General features: G+C 33.9%; 1 protein-coding gene and 1 pseudogene across 1 annotated transcript; one reads left to right on the top strand and one right to left on the bottom strand.

Annotated features, from left to right (window-relative positions):
• Positions 3,039–3,980, top strand: LOC100519495 (olfactory receptor 4K14-like). Its single transcript, XM_003128777.3, has one exon. The coding sequence runs from the start codon at positions 3,042–3,044 to the stop codon at positions 3,978–3,980; it is 939 nt and encodes a 312-aa protein (XP_003128825.2). The 5' UTR covers positions 3,039–3,041.
• On the bottom strand, positions 20,583–21,559 carry LOC100737575 (annotated as a pseudogene).

Raw genomic sequence — 25,069 nt, 5'->3', positions numbered from 1 at the left:
CACACGAAGATAACATTTAGCATAGAGATAAAAGTTAAAAATAGTTATATAACCAGTGAGAAGTGATGTAAAACTCAGTTACTATGACATTAATAGGATTTAATAGAACTGAAACTCATAACCTGAGAAAAAAGGAAGGCAGCTATACAGGTAGAGAAAGGAACTTGGACTCTCCCCGTGTACCTCACCAAGTGTGCATCTCAGGCAATCTATTAAATTCTTTGAGTCCAAGTTTTTAAAATTATAAATATTGATAATCTCAAAGCTTTAGGATTATTATTATAAACAATGACTAAAAGGACATTGTATCTAGACTAGAATGAAAAATGTGTGACTATATATTAACACTTCAAAAGGAGTAACTGAATTTGTCTCCTTTCTCTAATTTTTCAATATTACTAATCCCAACGTTAACACTACCTCCTTTTGTGAAAATTCAACCTGAGTTAGAAGATTTAAAAAGTGCTTTAAAAGAATGTGTGATTGCCTCTTGTAGGTCTCTTAAAATATTAAAGCCCTCCTAGACAAAAATAAACGTGAAAGGTAAAATGATTTTTATGGTCATGGAAAGCAAGAAACAAGTACGATATTTCCCTTGCATCTATCTGATAGAGTTGCTAAGTATCTGCTTATTAATTTAGATAAAATGTATTTTAAAGAAAATTGATTTTATATACTTTGCTTACAGAAGGTGGTTGGCAGTTAAATAAAATTGTTGCCAGCTGTAGAGCTTTAAGTTACATTTTAATGAATAATGAAGGAAAATAACTAATATTTATTAAACTTGCACTGAGTATCAGAAAACTGTAAGTGCTTTCAGTATATTTTCTGACTTGAAGGCATGTCTCTTAGATTGAGTGCTCCCTTTTTATAGATGAGGAAATGAAACAGAAATAAATTTAGCTCAAAGTTACAAGGTCAACAAGTAATAGAGTTCAGACCTAATCTGACCTAATTGAAAAGTCCATGGTTATTCTACTAATTAGCCCAAGTGTTGGATTGATATTCATAGAGTAAAATAACTAGTCTACCAATACTGTGAAATAATAACTTCAAAACTGATTAAAGAATACTATAATTTCTTACTGGTAAATTGTTCCCTAGCAATGTATATATTCATCTTTTAGCAAATTCCTCTCTCAAACACCGTTGAAATTTTGATTTTGCTATTAGCTATTTTCTCTGTCTCTTATCCCAACAGGTGCAAAACTAATTATAGAAAAACTAATTCTGGAAAGATTTATCTTGACAAAAATTCAATTTCAAGGTAAAGGTCAAATTCTTCAAATTTCTCAGAGGACATAAATCTATTGGGTGTAACATCAGGATATTTTCTTTTGAAATTAAACAAATCTCTCTTATGGAGGATGTATTTATTTGTAAGTTGTGAGACTACTATGACATATTCCCCTTTTCACAGCAAAAGTGTAATCTCCCTAATTTCTTTAAGAAATTCTTTTTTGGGGGGGAATTCCCTTTGTGGTACAGTGGAAATGAAGCTGACAGGTATTGATGAGGATGCAGGTTTGATCCCTGGCCTGGCTCAGTGGGTTAGGGATATTTAGCATTGCCATGAGCTGTGGTGTATGCTGCAGATGTGGCTCGGATATCAAGTTGCTGAGGCTGTGGGGCAGACCAGCAGCTGTAGCTCTGATTTGACCCCTAGTCTGGGAACTTCCATATGCCACAGGTGTGGCCCTAAAAAGCAAAAAGAAAAAAAAGAAATTATTTTTTCCCATGTTTTATCTATGCTTCTGAGTTCTCTTTTAAGGGGAGGGGAAACTAGTGCTCAGGATGAGGTAATGGTTTTCCTTGTTCACCTGCTCTCCTTGGCACCACCCCTGCAATTTCAAAGGATAAAAGAAGATGCAACACCCAAAAGTAAAACAAATCCAAGGGAAATAAATAAAGGGGGAAGAGATATATGCAATTATCTTTCCACCATCCCTCTAGAAAAGAATCCTCAATATACTTAAGGATGAATATAAGCAATATCATTATTCTATTTGGAGGTGAATAAGTGGTGATTTCTGAAGTTTAACTTCATGTTCAGTCAGTACTGATAGTCAAAGACATACTTTGCTTACACGTGTCTGTACCTTATTTTCATTTTAAAAAATATATTTTTAACTTTTATGGTAATATTTCAAAACCTAGTGATTCCCTAGAATCCATCAATATAATTGAAGTTAAATATTTTCTTTTGATAAGCTTGCATTATAAGGAGCTTCCATTCAGAGTTCATCAAGTCAGAACCTGAGCCTGATTACCTTCCACATTGGTTAATTCCTTTCTCCCATAAATCTCCACTGACATTTTTTTTCTAATCTAGTTTATTAAATTAATTCCATTTAATTGTGATCCTAACCAAAGATAAATGTGTCTGATTGTTCATTTGAATTATGCCATTGTATTCACTGTATGGCTGTCTATATAGCTTCTCTCCTAAAGGTTTTTCTAACACATATTTTAGAATATTAAGCTAAAAATCTAACTCTATGTCTTAAAGAAGAGGTTCAACTGAGGCTTAAGGAATCATTATGCATAATATAGAAAAATTGTAATTTTGTGCCAGATCATTTGTTTTGAATTTCAATTTCTGTTCACCATCATCTTCCTAAGTAGATGACTTAAGTTTTAGCTACTAAGTTATAATGACTGTTGGTGGGAGGGCACCAAGTTTCTTTTCACTAGAGTAATAGACTGAAGCTAGTCATGGAGTAATGAACTGAAGCCTTTCATTTTGCTTTCACATTTCCTCCTTGTGAGAGTACCCTCTCAATCATTTACAAGACTCCCATCTTGGAAAGTCAGTTTTAGACATTTACTTCTTTTTGTGGCACAGTACCATGAGCATTTTGCCAAGATTTGTCTTCACAATTAACTTTTCACTTTCAGATATTGATGCCAGATTTCAACGACAGTTAAACTTCTTTATGATAGAATTTCAGCCAAAATTTTAAAATTACATATCTTTCCCATTCTACTAACTGACAATCTATCCTTCTCTCTAGCTTCTTTTAGAGAACACACTGAATTAAATGGATACAGGAAATCTGTCTATAGTGTCAGAATTTGTGCTTCTGGGACTTTGCCAGTCATGGACTATGCAGGTCTTACTCTTACTGATATTTTCTATCCTTTTCCTGATCATCGTATCTGGAAATATCGCCATCATGATCTTAATCACCATTGACACCCATTTGCATTACCCTATGTATTTCTTACTGGCCAATCTGTCCTTTGTTGATATGTGGCTTTGTTTGATAACTACTCCTAAGATGATTACAGATTTTGTCAGAGAAAAAAAGACTATTTCCTTTGGAGGCTGCATGTGCCAGGTCCTCTTTGTACATTTTTGTGGAGGTGGTGAGATGGTGCTATTGGTGGTAATGGCCTATGACCGCTATGTGGCCATCTGCAAGCCTCTCCACTATTTGACCATTATGAACGTGCAAAAGTGCATTTGGCTTGTGGCAATTTCCTGGACCATTGGCTTTGTACATGCCCTAAGTCAAATGGCTGTGATTATGCAATTGCCTTTTTGTGGCCCCAGGGAAATTGACAGCTTCTTCTGTGATATACCACTGGTCATCAAGCTTGCCTGCATAGATTCCTATAACTTGGGAATATTAATGAATGCTGACAGTGGGGTTCTGACCATGACCTGCTTCATAGTGTTGCTGATATCCTACACGTACATTCTTCTTACTGTTCGTCAAAGCTCTAAAACTGGTGTATCTAGGGCACTCTCTACCTGCACTGCACATATCACAGTGGTGGTGCTCTTCTTTGGGCCCTGCATCTTCATCTACGTGTGGCCACTCAGCATCACCTGGGTGGACAAATTTCTTGCTGTGTTTTACTCTGTCTTTACACCTCTCCTAAATCCAGCTATTTATACCCTAAGAAATAAAGAGATAAAAAATGCTGTGAAGAGATTTAAAAGCTACTACATGCATTCCAAGGAAAATATTTAATGCCTAGAAACCTCACTGTAGGCCCTTCAAATTTAAAATACATAGACCTTCTAAAATAGGGTGAAAATTCTAGGCACTCAATTTATATCTACATGTTATGGCTATTTCCAAGTGCAAGAATAGGGCTAATATAATTCAAGGAATTTCAACTTTATTAATCAACCAGTAGAACACCTTGAAATATTTCCCTTTCATTCCAGCACTAATGATTGTTCTCTATGAAGAGACTGTCTAATCAGTCTTCCTATGCCTTTAACTACATTAACTGAGAAGCTGAAATGCTTGATAAACTTCTCTTGAATCATCTCCTAACTCCATTTCTTTCTGTAACATTGAGTCCTCCTGTCAAACCTTTCACTTAACCTCTTGTCGAGAGACAACTGAATTATTATTTAACTCAACCCTCTATACAAATACCAATGAAAAGTAGTAGGGGGAAAATAAAGAGAATGAAATAACAGTGGAACAGTACCTAGGGAATAAAGTGAAAGTTTGAATAACAGCAGAGGTTATTCTGTGTTTGGTTTCCAATACCTCAATAAAAGTAAAAAACAAAACAAAACAAAAACAAAAACCATAATATTTATGCTTTGAATCATTATTAACCATTTGTATAGAAGTTCAGAAATGTATGCTCCTTAATAGCCGGGGCCATGCCTTACCTGGTAAATTCTTGAATGTGCAATACTTATTACAGCAGTTAATACATAATAAACATTCAACAAATATATTTTAATTTATATATAAAGGATGATTTTTTTCATTCAACTACCCATATCATTTATTAATCACAGTGTATTAAAATAATATTTTATCATTAATTAAAAATTCCTAAGAATTTCAAATTATAAATGAAATTTACTTTATTCTAGAATTAATAAATTAAGTAGATTGAATTTCAGTTATAAAAATCAGCAATAAAATTCCTAAAATAAAAATATGGCACATTTAGTTTTTATTTCACTTAATGTGGGAACAAAACAGAAAAAAGTGGCAGAATAATAATAATAACATAATGTACTTATCTAACAATGAAATATCAGAAAGAGAAAGTTGAAAAAAAAATCTCTTTTAAAATTGTATTAAAAATCAAAATATCTGAAAATAGACATAACCATGGAGGTGAAAGACTGATATGCTAAGAACTGCAAAAAACTGATAAAGGAAACTGAAGCTGATTCAAAGGAATGGAAAGACCCTATACTCTTGGATTGGAAGAATTAATATTGTTAAAATGGCCATACTACCCAAAGTAATCTACAGCTTTAATGTGATCCCTAGTAAAACATCTTTGATATTTTTAACAGAACTAGAGCAAATAATCCTAATATCTACATGGAACCACAAAAGATCAAGAGTTGCCAAAGCAATACTGAGGAAAAAGAACAAAGCTGAAGGCCATAACCCCTCTAGACTTCAGAGAATACTATAAGGCTACAGTAATCAAAATAGTATGGTATTGGCACAAAAATAGACACATAGATCAATAGAACAGAATATAGAGCCCAGAAATGAACCCACATGCCTATGGTTGATTTATCTATGACAAGGGAGGCAAAAATATACAACGAATAAAAGACAGTTTTGTCAACAAGTGGTACTAGGAAAGCTGGACAGTTACATGTAAATCAATAAAATTAGAATACTCTCCCATGCTACATACAAAAGTAAACTCAAACATTGTTCAAAGACCTAAGTATAAGACCTGACACTGTAAAACTCCTGGAAGGGAACATGGGCAAAACATTCTTAGACATAAACAGTAGCAGTATTTTGTTAGATTAATCTCTCAAGGCAAAATAAATAAAAGCAAAAATAAACAAATGAGGCCCAATTAAACTTAAAAGCTTTTTCACAGAAAAGGAAAACACCAACACAATGAAAAGACAACCCACAGACTGGGAGAAAATATTTGCAAACAACTGAATGACAAAGGGTTAACATCCAAAATATACAAAGAGCTCATGCAACTCAATATCAAAACAAACAAACAAATATAAAATCAATTTAAAAAAAGACAGAAGATCTAAATAGGTATTTATTCAAAGACACATAGATGGCCAACAGGCATATAAAAATTCTCAATATCACTATTTATTAGAGAAATGAAAATCAAAATCACAATGATATCACCTCACATTGGTCAGAATGTCTATCATCAAAAAGTCTACAAATAATAAATGCTGGAGAGGGGTGTGGAGAAAAGGTAATGCTCCTACACTATTGATGGGAATGTAAGTGGGTACAGCCACTATGGGAAACAGTAAGGAGTTTTCTTTAAAAACAAAAATACAATTGCCAGATGATCCAGCAATCCCACTCCTGGGCATATATCCAGAAAACATGAAAACTCTAATTACAGAAGATGCATGCACACCTATGTTCATAGCAACACTACTTACAAGAGCCAAGACATGGAAACAACCTAAGTGCCCATCAATAGAGGACTGGTTTAAGAATATATGATATATATAATGGAAAGTTACTCAGTCATAAAAAGAATGAAATATTGACATTTTCAAGCAAGATGGATGAACCTAGAGAAAATCATACTGAGTCAGAGAAAGTGATTCTACACAATATTATGTGCTATCACTTATGTGTAGAATCTAAAGAAATAAGAGAAATAAATCTATATACAAAACAGAAACAGACTCACAGACATAGAAAGAAAAAAACTTACGGTTACTAAAGGGAAAATGCAGGGTAAGGGATAAATGAGGATTATGGGACTAACAGATACAAACTACTATGCATAAAGTAGATAGGCATCAAGAATTTACTGTATGGTACAGGGAATTATATTCAATATCTTCTAATAACCTATAATGGAAAATAATCTGAAAAAACATTATATAATATATAAACATATATATCATCTATGTTATATATATACATACACATATGTAACTGAATCACTTTGCTGCACAGCTGAAAATAACATTTAATCAACAATACTTCAAGTTAAAAGTATAGAAATTAAAACAATTTCAACAAAAATAATGTATCATCCTTGAATGCTTGCTCTATGCCAGTATATTATGGATAATATTTGCTATTATTCCCAAATTATGAAGAAGAAAATGAGATTCAGAAACATAAAGTACCTCGATAAGCCATTTGTTCTTAACTTATGGATTCAAGATCAATTTGATTTCAAAAACTGTGTATTTATTATATGACACAATACAGCAGAAAAATATTTTCTACAATGAAAGTGAGAGTAAATTATGCCAAGAATAAAATACCAGAGTATCATTATTAATATAACAATGTAAAAACTTATTGGAAACAGCATCATTTGCAAGCTGATTTGATCATGCACTGTAAATTGGGAATGAGAGAAACATCACCAAGGACATGTCTGCACAGAGATAGTTGAATGTACTACAAATGGACCATTTGGCTGTCTCTATCTTACTATAGCTTCAGTCCACTTTCGTGGGTAAACCCATTCCATCAACATGGGTATAGCCATTCATTTTCTGCATTGCCTTCACTGTATTTTTTAAACATCTTTTTTTCTACCCAGAATACTGAGTATCTTTTTACTTCTGTCTATCCTTATAAAATAAAAATAAGTGTTAAGTACTATTTGCATGGGTTTTCCAATATTCTGAAAGTAGAAAAGGCATGAAAAATGCAGTTTATATTGTCTTGTATAATTTGCCACAATAAAATTCAAGTATTATAGGTTTTCAACTCAAACATTTTAGTCATTTTCTAAGTGACTAAAATGCTATGCTATCTAAGGTTATTATTTACACACTTATCAGAAAGGATAATTATCGTTAATTATCACTGGTTTCTTTTATAATCATCCTCAAAGATACTAACACAGAGGATAGTTTTACCCATTCTCTATCCAAACTTAAATGAGCAGTAGTCAGTCTTAATTCCCAATTTAATGAAAATAGAGAGATGGGATAAAGATGGTAGAATAGAAGGACTGGAGCTCAACATCTCTCATAAAAATAATAAAATTACAACCAAATGCTAAGCAACCTTCACCCAAATGGACTGGAAACTTTCAAAAAGATATCCTACTCCAGAAGTATTTTAATGAAAATACTATCTACTCTGGTGGAAGTATTTAAAGAGGTAGTGATCAGAAGCAAAAATTTGTGAGTGGGTTATTAGGTATAACAGTGCAAGGATTTAGTACTATTTCTGTATCTTGATTTCAAAATCAGAGAATGATCTCCCAAAGGACCCATAAAGGAGTACTCTGTATGCATTCCACGTGCTGTTTGTGGGTGATCAGGTACATGTTAAGCTTGTAAATTCCATGTCCAAAAAGCCCGTTGCTACAGCTATTTTGTTGATTAAATGTTTTCTTGATCAAGTGGAATGTTTAGCAACACCTAATTTCAAACCTTAGTCATTTTGGATAAAAGTTCAGTTAGCAAGCACTGGAGTTGACTGGGAAAAGAGGTTAATGTGCACAGAACATGTGATCTGTTGAACTGATTTCTAAAGTTTCCTCTGTAGTGGATACCCTAAGGTGAGAATTCATGTGAGACACATATTTTACATCATCTGTGCCCATTCTGAGAGGTCCAATAGCAGAATTCCTCCACAGGAATTCTTTGCCACCAGACTTCCAATTCTATGTGTGATAAGCACTGACTACCTAATCAAACCATTAGTAATTTTTCATGAATTAGTATACATCTAAGCTTCTAGCCAAAGTGGAAAACCAAATGACTGTGTGCATTTCTTCTGAATGGGAGAATTTCTCCTCATCACTGTTTTTTAGGGTCATAATCACAATACTAACTGTAACTAACATATTTAACGATAATATTTCATTAAATTGGGGATGTAAAACTGCAGACTTTCACTTATAGCTTCTGTCAACATATGCAAAACCAACTGTATATTCAGGCCCAAATTTAAAATTTTCAGTCCCCTGATTAGAAGGAATTCTCTATGTAGCCATAGATGTATATTGAGGGGGAGAAGTCAATTGGACAGTAGTAGTTGTTGAAATAATTGAGCCATAAGCTAATACAATTGTTCATGCCTCTGGACCTGCTTATGACTGATCTCTTGTGTACAATTTCCACTTGATGATATAATGCTCTATTTGTACCTGCATTTAATGGCTTGAATATTGATACACTGGTTGTGTTGAAGGAAGTCATCAAAAAGACATGACCACCATTTTGCCTGACAAGCTGGAGGCTTTTTGTTCCCTCCTCTGTCCTTACAGTGCGTGTTCTACTTGATTTCCCTGCCCTAGAGACTGCCCCAAGGACATATCCTTGAAATAGCAATGTGGTATTGAAGAAGCTCCTGTGCTGTGTACAAGACCAAACCCAGTTAAGGTCTCAAAGTTTTAAGATTTGATGGGTGGGTGCTAAAATCTACTCATCTCACAGCCACCCAGGACAAGCCTTCTGGAGTAAGTTCCTTGCTTATTAAATCTGCTGCTTACCAATCAAGAGTGATCTGTCTCTTCTCTCCCTGCTTTCAGCGACTAGAGAGTTCACATCCAGAAAGCTCCTGAGAAGACTGCAGCCCAACAGACAGCTAGCTTAGATCACATGATCACTTGAGGCTCAAGTTTAGGTATTTAATAACTAACTACCAGAGCTCAGTAAGATGGTAACCTAGAAACTTTACTGAAGTTGTTTATGTCCAACTATCTGTCCAGATATATCTAAGGCATTCCAAATACTTGCTTTTTCCTCATCAGTATGTCCAATTAGAATTGCCACCCCAATGTAGTAGATCAGTATAACGTTTTGTGGAATGTTGAGACAATCAAGATTTCTGCTGAATATATAACAGATGAATTTTAGGTACATAAATTATATAACATTTAAATACTATAATTATTTAGGTCTATAATTATATAACATTTAAATACTATAATTATTTAGGTCTATAATTATATAACATTTAAATACTTTTAAGTCTATCAACTATACAAATAAGAAATGTAAGAACATGGAATAAAAGGAAAGAACACCACCAAATCTGTTAACTGTAGCTATCCTCTGGCCCCTTGGCCTCTCTCAACAATAGCTTCACATCTGATAATTACAGCTGCCATTTTTTATAAAGAATGGTACCATTCATATCTTCTAATTGTGTGGATGTTTTTTGCTAATAACACAGATATTCCCATTACACTGGAGAAAATAATACAGAAATGGCAATAAGAATCCTGGAGTTGGTTAGAGTTATCAGGTTTGCAAAAAGGAATTGATGTTTGATTTTAAAAATAAAATTATTCTAATTTCCAAAAAGAAAAAAATGATATGCACCATCAACTCTTATACTTAAGAGTTCAACTTAATAAATACAACCATAAAGATGCCTTCAGTTAATAAGTTAACTTCAAAATAACTTTTTAAATGTAATAGTGAAAAGAAATATTTTAGAACCTCCTAGCTGGTTCCAAACAGTAATGCAGAAAATAGATTGTGTGATCATTCTCTGAACCATGAACGCTCTGGTGATTTAGAGGAAGAACAAAAACCTTTACTCACATTTCTTCTACTCTTTTCTTTTCCTTCCTTATCCTTGCATATTTTATGGCTCTGTGCTGGCTACATTAAATATAGAATTTAAAACTTAATACACAGAATCTGAAGTTCATTCAAGGAGAGTAAGGACACTTAAAATCATATTATATGAGGAATGTTTGAAAGAATTATGTTAGCCTAAAGAAAAAAAAGAAATGTGGAATATATAGACGAGGTGGGGAAAATTATATTTCAGATCCTCTCCCCCAACTCCAATGCAGCAGTGCAGGGGTTCTGTCAGGGAAACAGGTTCTAAAGACCCTCTTCTGAGGTGGCTGACTGCATTTGGAATAGAGCATAGTGAATCCCATGACTAAGGACATTATCAAAAAATACAGATATCTTATTTCAGAGCAATAAGAGGGTGTTGACTTTCCACAATACTGGTAGCTGCAAGCAAAAGAGTGCAGAGGCCAGAAATTTGGCAGGAAGAACCTGTTGAAAACACATCTAACCCTGAGAGTCAGGAAGGCTGTTTGCATGTGCTAGGCTGCACCCACTAGTACCAATAAGGGCTAAGACTCCTGGGCACAGGGATATAAGCACAATCTTTGAACAACACTGCCTGAAAAATAAGCTACTCTGATCCTGGGGCAACTCCTAGAAAGCCAGCATTGAAAAAAATACACACATCTCTCTGGAAGTTTGGAAGATGGAGTACATTTTAATCACAAATATATTTCCATTCATTATTAAGCGATGGCCTTAATTTCACAAACTTCACAAATTAAATTATAATTTTGCAACCTATGAAATTAAATTTTGTGGCTGATTTCAGCAAAATTACATCTGTACCTACAATAAACAAAGTATTATTTAAAAGCTGCCACAGAATTTTTCTGGTTCTCAGACCATAACTTGGAATGAATCTTTAGATATCTAAGTTCATCATGTCTTTCTGTGAGTATCCAGAAAAATCCATCATATGCCATACTTTTTTAATTATTAAAGTATAGTTGATTTACAATGTTTTGTCAAGTTCTGTTGTACAGCAAACTGACCCAATCACACACATTTCTCTGTGCTGTACAGTATGGTCCCATTGCCCATCCATTCAAAATATTACAGTCTGCATCCAAAAAAACCTCCAAATTGCCTGTCCATATCACTCACTTCCCTTTCCCATTAGGAACCTCAAGTCTGCTTTCCTTGGCCATGATCTGTTTCTTTTTTGTTTGTTTTTAAGATAAGATCATCTGTTCCATATTGTAGATTGCACACATCAGTGATATAATATGACATTTGTCTTTTTCTTTCTGGCTTACTTCACTTAGTATGAGAGTCTCTAGTTCCATCCATGTTGCTGCAAATGGCATTAGTTTAGGCTTTGGACAAAATTCAACAGCCATTTCTTATAAAAACTCTTCAGAGAGTGGGGCTACAAAGAACTTACCTCAAATAATAAAACCATATATGACAAACCCACAGCTAACATCATTCTCAATGGTGAAAAATTGAAAACGTTCCCACTAAGATCAGGGAACAGACAAGGATGTCTGCTCTCACCATTACTATTCAACATAGTTTTGGAAAGCCTAGCCACAGCAATCAGAGAAGAAGCAGAAATAAAAGGAATGGAAAATGTAAAAGAAGAAGTAAAACTAGTACTGTTTGTATATGACATGATGCTATACTAAGGAAATCCTAAAGACAGTACCAAAAAAACTGTTAGAACTCATCAGTGAATTTGGCAAAGTTGCAGGCTACAAAATTAATGCACTGAAATCAATTGCATTTCTATATATTCATATTGAAAGATCAGAAAGAGAAATCAGAGAAAACATCCCATTTGCAATTGCATCAAAAAGAATAAAATACCTAGGAATAAACCTACCTAAAGACATATATTCTGAAAACGATAAAACGCTGATGAAGGAAATCAAAGATGACACAAATGGATGGGAAGATAGACCATGCTATTGGATTGGAAGAATCAATATTGTCAAAATGACTATATACAATCTACAGATTCAATGCAATCCTTAACACATTACCAAAGACATTCTTCACAGAACTAAATAGACATTTTCACAAAAAAGACATATGCACGGCCAAAAGGCATATGAAAAAATGCTCAATATCATTAATTATTAGAGAAATGTCAATCAAAACTACAATGAAATACCACTTCACACCAGTCAGAATGGCCATGATCAACAAGTCAACAAATGACAAATGCTGGAGAGGATGTGGAGAAAAGCGTACCCTCCTTCCCTGTTGGTGGGAATGTAATTTGGTACAACCACTATGGAAAACAGTACAGAGGATCCTCAGGAAATGAAATATAGAGGTACCATATGACCCAGCAATACCACTGCTAGGCATACAACCAGACAAAATTTTCACTGAAAAAGATACATGCACCCCTATGTTCACAGAAGCACTATCCCTAATAGCCAAGGCCATCAACAGATGAATGGATTAAGAAAATGTGGTACATATATACAATGGAATATTACTCAGCCATAAGAAAGACAAACTAATGACACACTTCTTATAGTCATCATCAGTAACAAAATGGTCAAGCACAAGGTTATTAGGTCCAGTTGGCACTTTAATACAATCAGCAATAATAGTCATGATGCCACTGATTGCTGGTAGTGGGATTCATAGCATCTTATTTCACATTTGCAAGGAGCTCATCACTGTAATGACTTCCAAGGACAAGACCAAGGCAGTTGCAAAACCCTGTATTTGCAGGTCTGTTTCCCAGAAACATTTTTAAATGATTTTTAATGTTTTAATTATAGTATAATTGGTTCATAATGTTGTGCCAATTTCTGCTGTATAGCAAAGTGACCTAGTCATACATATATACATATACATACCTTTTTTCCTCATATTATCATCCATCAAGTTTTATCCCAAGAGATTTGATATAGTTTCCTGTGCTATGCAGTAGGAACTCATGACTTATCAATCTAGAACCAATTCTGTTATGAATTACTGAATTAGTCAGGAGACAGAAAATATACCAATTATTTTAACAAAATAGTATCATTTAGAAATGTTGGTTAGCTAGTTATTGAAAAACTAAAAATAATACACATTATAAATAACACTAAGAGTTTTAAAAAAATTAAGTGAAGAAGAAAAACATTAACTTCTGGGCTGGAGAAATGAAAGGAAGAGTTTGTCATTATTAAAACTTAAAAACTTAGAGAAGGATCTTGTGAACTTGAAACTAAGATCTATGAAAAGAGGGAGTGGACAATGCCAGTATTTTTGAGAAGCCTAACTTCTCTCAGCCAGCTTCTGTAAAATACCTTCTCATTCTTATGATAGGGTATGGATAAAATGCATAAATTATACAAAAATGCTTACAAGCATCTTACACATAATAAATATGCACTACAAAAACTCCCAGATGTTATCCATTATTGTTCTGGTAAATAAAAACTATGATTTTTCCAAGACCCAAGGGTCCTGCATAATGTGATTTCCATCTACCAGCCACATCTCACACCACTCTCCCCCTCCCCATCTCAGTTTCTCCAGGCTACAAATGAAAAAATATATATATATCTGTACAATACAATCCTATAAGTGTGAAGTACATTTCCGTAGAACTGATCTACATATTTTTTAGTATTTATTTATTTACTTATTTATTTTAGACAATGGTTAATTTAAAATGGTACCAAGGCACACTTCACTAAATAAAGAATAGATACACTGTACTTCATCGAAACTAAAATCTTATGTTATGTCAAAGAATACAATCAAGAAAAAAAAATAAAACCTACAGATGAGAGCAAATAAATCATATATCTGATAAGGGTTTTGTAGTAGACTGAATGATGGCCCTCAAAAAGATAGGTCTATATCCTAATTTCTGAAACTATCAAGGTAGCCTTATTTGGAAAAAGGGTTTTTGCAAATGTAATAAAGATTCTGAGGGGAGATCATCTCAGAAAACCTAGGTGGCCTCTAACTCAATAATAAGTGTTCTAATAAGAGACAGAAGAGGAGAAAAGAAAAATACAGGGAAGGTCATGTGAAGATGAAGGTAGAGATTGCAGTTATATAATCACAAACCAGAAAACACCCAGAGCCACCAAAACCTGCAAGTGGCAAGGAAGGATTCTCTCCTAGAACCTCAAGAGGGAGCATAGCCCTGCCAACACACTGATTTCAGATTTCTAGCCTCCCAAACTGTGAGCAAATAAATTTCTGTTGTTTTAAAACACCTAGTTTGTAGTAATCTATTATGGTAGCCCTAGAAAACTAATGCTTGTCTAGCATGCAAAATATATTAAGAATTCCTAAAACTCAACAATAAAAAGGCAATCAATTTAAAAATGACTGGAAGATTTGAATAGATACTCCTTTTAAGAAGATAGGCATGTGGTAAATCAAGAAGAATGTGAAAAAATTCTCAGCCTCATTAGTCATTAGGGGAATGAAAATTAAAAACACAATGAAATATAGTTCCATGCTCGGTGGTCACAATAAAAACTAATAAAATAAAATATCAAGTATTGAGGAGTTCCTACTGTGGCTCAGCAGGTTAAGCACCTGATGTTGTCTCTGTGAGGATGCAGGTTAAATCCCTGGCCTTGCTCAGTAGGTTAAGGATCTGGCATAACCACAAGTGGCAGAGTAGGTCACAGATACAGCTCAGATCCGTTGTTCCTGTATCTGTGGCATAGGTCTGAAGGGCAGCTCCAATTCAACCCCTAGCCCAGGAACTTCCATATGCCTCAAATGTGGCCATAAAAAGAAGAAAAATGTATATATCAAATGTTGATAAGATTATGGAAAAACTGGAACACTCATACAGTACTAGTGTGAATGTGAAATGGTACAGTCATTGTGGAAAGGAGTTTGGTGGTATCTCTAAATGTTAAACACAAGGTACCTAGGTTTTGAAACAAAAAAATTGTGCGTGAATGTTTGTAGAAACACTATGAACAAGAACCAAAAGGTTGAGGCAATTTAAACCTCCATTCAACAAATGCAATATATCCATACAATGGAATATTATGCCACCATAAAAAGAGAAGAAATTCTGACATACCATCGCGGTCCTTTGTTCTTTGTGCCTTCTGCCCCACATTGGGTGCCACTTGCCAAGATCAGCTCAGCAGGATGGGGCTGAAAAATGGGTGCTGTGAAACTGAAGGAAAAAAGTTAACACAAAACAAAACACAGAGACATTTATCTTAAGTAAAGGTGGGAACCAGGGGACTCAAGCTCTCAGGGACCAAGAGCACTGCCTCAAGAAACCACACTGCTTTTATTGTTCTCTTTAGGATTATGTCAAGTGAGGAGGGGGCTATAGGGAGGATATAGGGTTTTTTTTATTATTTTATAAGTTCTTTTATTATTTTAAAGTCACATAGCTGGTAGATGGTTAAGTTTTTACTCTGACCTTTAGGCATTTAACAATCATTAGCATTTGAGTTAGCTATCTATGCCTAGCATTTCAGAGAATCCTAACTGTGCTTCTGCAAATGGCATGCCTATTTGTGGCAACCTGGCCTGCCTAGGTTTGCACCTTGGTTCTCTTTACTAATGCATATTCTGCCAATGACCGCTCATAAACCACTTGGCCATGAGGTTCCTCTTTGTCTTATTCTTTACAGGACATATCATGCTTGTGCAAACAGTGTGCCAATCTGTACAGGTCAGTCCTGCCTAGATCAATGCATTATGTCCTCATTCAGCTGACCCTATGAATGACTTATGCCTTAGGTCTTTGTTCTTAAGCCTAAGTCATTTACCATCACTGTGACTGTTTTTCAAGCAAGAAGATGGGGTAAAGTAAAGCAGGACAAAATGGAGTTTTCAGCAAAGAAGCTAAGAAAATATTGTAGAAACATGTCTCGGGACAATACACATGACACTATGGATGAACCTTGAAAATATTATGCTAAGTGAAGGAAGCCAGACACACAAAAGGCTGCTTAATTTAAGATTCCATTATATGAAATGTTTAAAACAGTAAAATTCATAGAGACAGAAAATGGATTAGTGGTTACCATAAGATAGGAGAAGAAGTAATTTGAGATTGACTGCTAACAGTTACAAAGTTTCTTTTGGGTGATGAAAATGTTTTTAAAAATAGAAAAGACAGATAGGAAATGTTGCATTAGCCAGAAGTTATAAAGGACTGAGAATATAATTCACATACCACAGAGTTTTCTCTATTTATTGATACTGTGTTTATATAAAAGAAAAAAAACCCTAAAATTTAGTATGTTAGAAATGTTGAAAGAAGATGTTAATTAGTTTTAAAATGTGCACTTTAAAATTTTTTACTATCTGGTACAAGGCATTTTTAAAATTTTAAACTTAAAAATTTTTAAATTCATTTATGCAATAAGCTTTCCCTGACCACCTGCTGAAATTACCCAATATATGCCAGATACTGTGTCAAGTTCTTGCATAGAACTGTCACCTGCCTACAGGAAATAAACTCTTTGGTAAAGGAATTAGATATTAAATAACCAGTAACTGGTATGTGCACTTAACACATGTACACCTGAAAAAGTCTATTCTCCATTACTGAGACACAAATCTGATATATATCCATACACCCAGAAATCTAAATTAGGTACCTATATTATTTGAAAATTTCTACTTTCAGTCATTATAATTCCCATTTGACCTGTCACTGACTGAACATGGTTCGTCAATACCTTTTAATAAAACTGTTCTAATTTTTTATGCTTTTACTTCCTTTTGTGTTATTATTAGGGTATTTTCCACAACACTGTCTCTTTTATTTGTTCTTTTTTTTTTAAATTTACTTTTGCATTGTTTTGGTATAACATTGATAACTTGTTTGAACATCTATTTTCTGTAATATCCTTAGTTCTCTTTAAAAAATTATGTGAGTTCTCAGTTTTATTATATTTTCCTACTCCTACTTTTTGCTGCTGGGAAAATCAACATATTTTCTACTTATTATTTTCCATCTGTCTCCCTTTAAAAATGTTTGATTTAACAGAGATGTAACACTTACATATCATCCTTTCATGTGTAGCCTCACTTTCAAGTCCTAAATTGTTAAGAGAATGCACTAAATTCTAAGCACCAGTATTGTGGAAAGATCTCCAAATAGCTCTTGACTGGACTGGATGAAGCTGATCCCCTAGATAACTCCTCAGGAAGTACTTATGTTTACCATTTTCAACAAAAGCTTTTATACTTAAAAATGTTTTTCTTTTATTCTACATACTTAAAAGACAGATTGGCTTTACATTATTTTTTTTATCTCACATTTCCTTGAATCTTTTGGAAACGTCATTCAATCATTGTCTTTTTTTCTATACCACTGTCAAGAAGTCACATACCAACCTGGTTTTCTCCCCGATTTAAGTTACTTATGTTACTTTGATAGGCATCTCAGAAGTTATTCTATTTTAAATATGTAGTAATTTTACTAGGATGTGTCTGGAATTAACCATGTATGATCATTTTTTCCAAGATGATTATGGCCTTTTATTTTAGACACATTAATAAAAGTTTGTAAGAGTAATTACATTGTGCTGCCACATTTTCAGAGTATACACATATTCAATATCATCTGCATAGTTCTATATAATATTCTCTGAAAATGCATTTGCTCTCTATTTAATTAGGTTTTATTTTCTTGGTTCTTTTCATCTTTATCCCCTGAATCATTCACTGTAATTATGAACATGTCAATGCTCCTTTGGGTACCTAGTAGTTTATTCTTCATTTCTAAAATGATTTTGTTTTGATCAAATTTTTATCTGAGTTTAAGGTGGCTCTTAATTCTTATTCTATTGAGGTAACATTGGTTTATAACATTAAATAAATTTTGTATGTACAACATGATATTCCTGCTTCTCTGTATAGAACAATATGCTCACCATTAAAATTTTACTTTCCATTTTTTACCTCTTACTTTTCAGTTTCAAGTTTTTTCCATTCATAAATTTTGAACTTCTGAGTCAGGTGTCCTTAAGTTTCTTGGATTGTAGGTTTAATGACATTTCATTTATGATGGACTACTGTCATATGATTGTCTCTGCTTTATGGTTGAAAGCAGTATCAGTGTAGGTCCAGATTCCAAGAGAAATAGCTTTTTAATGAAAGTTAAATGATTCTCCAGGTGGCCTCATAAAAAAAATCTCTTGTGACATTTTCAAAATAGAGGATTTTGCGGAAAAAAATTGAAGATTTAGCTTCAGAAGCAGTATTGAACCTTAAAACTAGAAGATAAAGAATTATTTTTTTTTCAAAAATGAAAAGGGAGACACAATGGAAGATACTTTATTCTGTACAATTATAAAATGAGGAATAACATGTGAAATATATTGTCTAAATTCTATCTCGGTATAAAAAAATATAATTTCAACAAGTAAATCTTTCCAAAAAGCACTGCTTTGCTTTGCATAGTGGTTCATCCCAGGCTTGCAAGTCTAAAGCACAATGTTTGAACACAGAGTGGTGTTCAGTACTATATGGTAACCATGATTGAACATCACCGCATATGAGTTTCCTCACAATCATTTTTCAGTCTCAGCCTATCTCTAATCTTTGATGAATATTAATTCTTTTTTTAATATACATACATTCTTTTTCTCACATTATCCTCCACAAAGTTCTATCACAAGTAACTAGGTAAATAGTTCCCTGTGCTATATAGCAGGTTCACACTGCTTATCCAAATGCATTAGTTTCCATCTATCAACCCCATATTCCCAATCTATCCCTCTCCCTTCCCCCCACCCTTGGCAACCACAAGTCTGTTCTCCAAGTCCATGAATTACTTTTCTGTGGAAAAGTTTATTTGTGTTGTCTATTAGATTCCAGGTATAAGTGATATTATATGGTATTTGTCTTTCTCTTTCTGACTTACTTCATTTAGTGTAAGAGTCTCTAGTTATACATGTTGCTGCAAAAGACATTATTTTATTCTTTCTTATGGCTGAGTAGTATTCCATCATGTATATATACCACATCTTCTTAATCCATTTCATCTGTTGATGGACATTTAGGTTGTTTCCCTGTCTTGGCAATTGTGAATAGTGCTGCTACAAACACAGGGGCGCATGTACCTTTTTCAATGAAAGGTTTGTCCAGATATATGCCAAATAGTGGGATTGCTGGGACATATGGTAATTCTATATTTAGTTTTCTGAGGTACTTCTATACTGTTTTCCATAATGGTTGTATCAATTTACATTCCCACCAACAGTGAGGGTTCCCTTTTCTTCACACCCTCTCCAGCATTGGTTATTTTTGACTTGTTAATTATGGCTATTCTGTGAGGTGGTACCTCATTAGTTTTGATTTACATTTATCTAATAATCAGTGATGTTGAGCATTTTTTTCACGTGCTTGTTAGCCATCTGTATTTTCTTTGGATAAATGTCTATTAAATCTTAATTCATTCTTTTTTACAATCAGTACATATTTAAAGAGAATAGTTAAAAGTAATGTTGAAAGAATAAAGACATAATTTTGCCTTCTTACACTCTAGATCTTAAAATGATCTCAAACATAAATAACTGTTTAACTGTTTGTCCATTTTGTTTTGGCATATGTGAATATTAGAATATATTTAATCCAATAATGAAGTTAAATATTCTTCAAAAATTATATTCACGTAACAGTATATCTATTTACATAAGTAACAAAGTAAGAAAGAAACAGAAGTAACAACAAACCAGAATCAATATAGAAAATAATCCTGCATTTCTAGGCCAAAAATACTTACAATAGAACCCAACATTATTTTTCAGTTGAGACTTTTTCAACCAATTACAGAAGAAAATATCAACAACGAGTAGATACACAAATACCTCACTGTGGCATGGAGTTCATTAAAAAATTCAAGACGTTCTATGGAATATTTAAAATGTAAGTCACACAAAGTGTATTTTCTATTTTCTATATTTTAAAATCTTAAAACTATAAAATAGCTTGTAGATAATCAAATGCATAATAATATATTCGGTGATTAACTTAAAATGAACTAAGCTTTTTGAGCTGCTGAAGAAAAGACAAATTGTCTCAAGATGATATCATATTTTAATTTTTATAGTACTCCTTACAGAATGAACCCACTCGCATTCTCATGAGTCATTTAGGAGATCTTCTGCCAGCTCAAGAGCTGACTACACAGTCTCCTCACTGCCATCTTCATGTCCTTGTTTCTCAATGTGTAAATGGCAGGATTCAGGAGGGGCGTAATCATAAAGTCCAAAATGGCAAGGAACTTCTCCACCGGCACCGTGGGAAACGGCCACATGTAAACAAAGATGCATGGCCCAAAGAACAAAATCACCACACTGATGTGAGCGGACAGAGTAGAGAGAGCCTTGCACAAACCGCCTGAGGAGCGTTTCCATACTGTCACCAGGATGAAAACATAGGAGACAATCAGTAAGAAGAAGGTGCCCATAGTAATGAACCCACTGTTGGCGGTAACCATGAATTCCATTCTGTAGGTGTCTATGCAGGCAAGTTTGATAAACCGAGGAAGTCACAATAAAAGCCATCTATTTCATTAGGACCACAAAACGGCAGATGGACCACAAAAGCTACCTGGACCACTGCGTGAAGGAGGCCAATAGCCCAAGCACCACGCAGAAGCAAAAGGCACATCCGGGGGCTCATGATGGTCAGGTAATGCAGGGGCTTACATATGGCCACATATCGGTCTAGGGCCATGGCAGTAAGCAGCACCATCTCAGATTCACCCAGGATGTGAAGGACAAATATCTGGAAGACACACCCCTGAAAGGATATGGTTTTGCACCCAGAGCACAGATCAGAAATCATCTTAGGAACTGTTAAGGTAGAGAGACACAAATCAATAAAGGAGAGGTTGGCTAAAAGGAAGTACATGGGGGAATGTAGATGAGGGTCAAAGATCACTGCAAACACAACAAGGAGGTTCCCTAGAACAATTGTTCCATAACACACTGTAGAGAAGGCAAGGAGGAAATCCTGTACTGGTCTAGAGGGAGAAAGTCCCAGGAATACAAATTCAGACACTGAAGAGTAATTTGCTTTACTCATTGACTTTGTGTTACCTGAAAGGAACAAATAAAAATAATTATAAAAGAAAGTACCAAAATTACTGATAGAAGTAGACTTCATTACATTTCAAATTCTTATGGTAAAGAAAAGTCTTCACCCTGTTCATAGAGTTCTCTGCAAAAGTCATACAACTGTTTATTAATTTACACACACTCATTGAACAGCTCACATGAAGACTTCCCATGTTTTTGACATTGTCCTGCATTCTGGTATTAAGATGCATAGCCTGTCATAATGCAGATTATAGACTAGTCATGAAGCTACGTATTAAATAACTAATCACATAACTAGATGATTACAATGGTGGTAATATATTTGAAGAAAAGAACAAAGTGTTAGGGGAATAAAAGAGCTCACAGCAGTGCCATCTTCTCTAGAAGAAGACCTTTGTGCTAAGATCTAAATGAGGAATAGAATTAAGTGAGGAAGAATAGGAAGTGTGATCTACATATACAGAAGGCATGGGAAATACTGTGAAGCATGAAGAAACAGAACGGTTTGTAATTAATCAAAGAAAACCAGGAAGGGATTCATCAGGTAAAATTCTATGGCCTGAAAAGAATTTAGTTCATATTTGAGAAATGATAGAAAGTGAGGCAGAAAAATGACATATTATATTTGTGCTTAAAAAGATTATAGTAGTTTCAAAGTGAAGAATGTAATAGATGAATTTGGGGGGGAGACAAATTAGGAGTGTATCAAAAGATCATATCAAATCAGTATAGAAAAGAATAAATTTGTCAGTAAATGTTGTTGACACAGCTTACCAAAGTTGGCAAAAATAAACTGAATTCCTAACCTTAAGACACTAACTAAAATGAGTTTTAATTGGTTATTTAAGAAAAAATAAAAGAAATAGAAACATACAAGAAACAGAGGCTTATTTTTAGATAATCCTCTGTGTGAAAAAATATCCTTCTAAGCATATTCCCACATGTGCAAATCATGCAGGAAAAAAAATGACACTTTCAGATTCAAAAATCTAAATCTTCCATATCAATTTTTTTTTTTTGTCTTTTTGTCATTTCTTGAGCCTATCCCACAGCATATGGAGGTTCCCAGGCTAATAGGAGCTGTAGCTGCTCTGGTCTACGCCAGAGCCACAGCAACGCAAGATCCAAGCCACGTCTGCGACCTATACCACAGCTCATGGCAACACCAGATCCTTAACCCATTGAGCAAGGTCAGGGATCAAACCCGCAACCTCATGGTTCCTAGTCGGTTTTGCTAACCACTGAGCCATGACGGGAACTCCCCCTTCCATATCAAATTTTTAATGTGAGAAAATAGTCATCAAAGATAATAATAAATCAAATTTAAAATGAACAAACACAAAAAGATTGTGACCAAATATGAAATCCATGTAGTCAATATATGAAAACTAGTCAAATTCATTAATGATTAAGGAACTGTAAATACAAAATGGGGAGATATTAGTACGTTTGTAGAAAACTATCAAAGTTAAAAAAATGAGTAACTTAGTGAGGCTGTGAGGAAACACATTTTCTCATATTCTGTAACTCAGAGTACACATTTTTACACCTTCTCCAGAACACCAATTTCAAAATATATGTCAAATATTTTTAAATTACCTTATACCTAAGACCCTCATTACAAGAAAAAAAAATTAAGGTGATAACAACAGATGAGCTAAAATAGTTAGTTATTATAGTGGTAAATGTTATGTAATTATTTATGAAAAACTGAAAATTGGAAATAACCTAAATCCAAACAATAAGGAATTAAATTGCAACAGTTCATCCAACTTGGAAATGTGCTTAACCTCGTTTGTAGTAAAAATCATAAAACATGTTTATAATGAACCTTTAATTTAAAAAAGCAACTTACAAAAGAAAATGTATAGAAATCAAAATTTTAAAAACTTAAGCCTAGAAAAGTGAAATAAAGATAAGCAACATATTGCTGAGTGTGTGTGTATAAATATATATATAAATTATCAGTTGGAATCATATGAAATTGGTATTTCATTAGATTAAAAAAAATCAAATAACTGGAGTTCCCTGGTGGTGTCATGGGTTAAGGATCCAGTGTTGTCACTGCCCTGGCTCAGGTTGCAGCTCTGGCACAGATTCAAACCCAGGCCATGGAACTTCTGCATGTCATAAGCATGGCCAAAAAAAAGAAAAAAAAAGTCAAATATCAATTTTAAATGGTTCTAACTAATACATTAATTATATTTTTCCCCTTTATTAGATTTTCTAAACTACTTTTCCTTTTCACAAACATTACCAATGCTTATTCTGCACCTGAATTAAGCAGCTAGGGTTCTCCAAACTACCACCGTCAAGCTTTCCTACAGGTCTTCACCACCAACAATCATTCTTTCTCAGGACTTTATGTCCCTCTTTGCCACTCTACATCATACTCAGGGTCCAGTTTGGGCACAACCCTGTGGCACATAAGAAAGTGGGAGAACCATGGAAGCACTACAGCCAAGAATAGATGAGGGCAACTAGACCAGGCAGGAATGGGCACTGTGAGGGTTATGGAGACAGAGCAAAGATTACAGGCAAAACAAAACATTATGGGTGATGCTAGGAGGCCCTGATAAAAGGGCACTGAATAGAGAGTTTTATAGATTATAACTGGGGAAATTAGAGCAGAATTGAATCAGAGAAAATGGGACAATCACTGAGGTGAATGACAATGGATATAACATACAAGGCACTGCCAGCTGTTTTTATAGCTTGATCATGAGTGCGTGGATTTTTAAAGATACATATGGTGAAATGTAGAGTGTATATTCAGTATGATCGCAGTATAGATGATGAGGAAAGAACTGTCTTAAAGATTCAGAGACTCAAGACTCCATAAAGGGGAGTTTCAATTAAAAAGAAAAATACACAACAAAGTAAACTATGATAGAAAAACTACAAATGACAATTAAACTCATTCAAAGATAAGCTATCCAATCATTAAGGAAATGCACTATTTAAAAATAGCTTTGTTTTGTTTTTCTAATATTAACAAAGACAAATATATATATATATATATATATATATATATATATATATATATATATATATATATCAATCCCAGTGTATTCAAAGGGGTCCTTACAATAAGAATTCTTATACATGGTTGAAGATAGCCAGAACTAGTAATATTTATTAGGATTTAAGATGTCCAAATCAAGATAATAACAGAGTTTCCTGAGGCCCCTAACCTTGAACTGAAGGTTAAATTTATGGAGGATGTATTATAACCAAAGGAAATGCCATAGCTCTACTTCCACACACACAAATATACATATATATCCATATATTCAAAAGCAATAGCAATGAATTGTAAACAACCAAAATATACATTAATAGAGAATTTAAAATCAAATTATAATTCATCAATATAATGAAATACTACATAGCTATTAAATACAATAACATAGTCCTACATAACAGAGGCCTAAAGTGAAAAATTTTGCTGAATAAAATCCATAATATGATTCTGTGTGTATGTACCTAAAAGCATCTTAAAGAACAAATGTCTAGCTTTAATAATTATTAATAC

The sequence above is a fragment of the Sus scrofa genome, chromosome 7 (assembly GCF_000003025.6).
Source record: "Sus scrofa isolate TJ Tabasco breed Duroc chromosome 7, Sscrofa11.1, whole genome shotgun sequence".
In the NCBI taxonomy this organism is placed as follows: domain Eukaryota; kingdom Metazoa; phylum Chordata; class Mammalia; order Artiodactyla; family Suidae; genus Sus; species Sus scrofa.
This window is presented reverse-complemented; position numbering and strand designations above follow the sequence as displayed.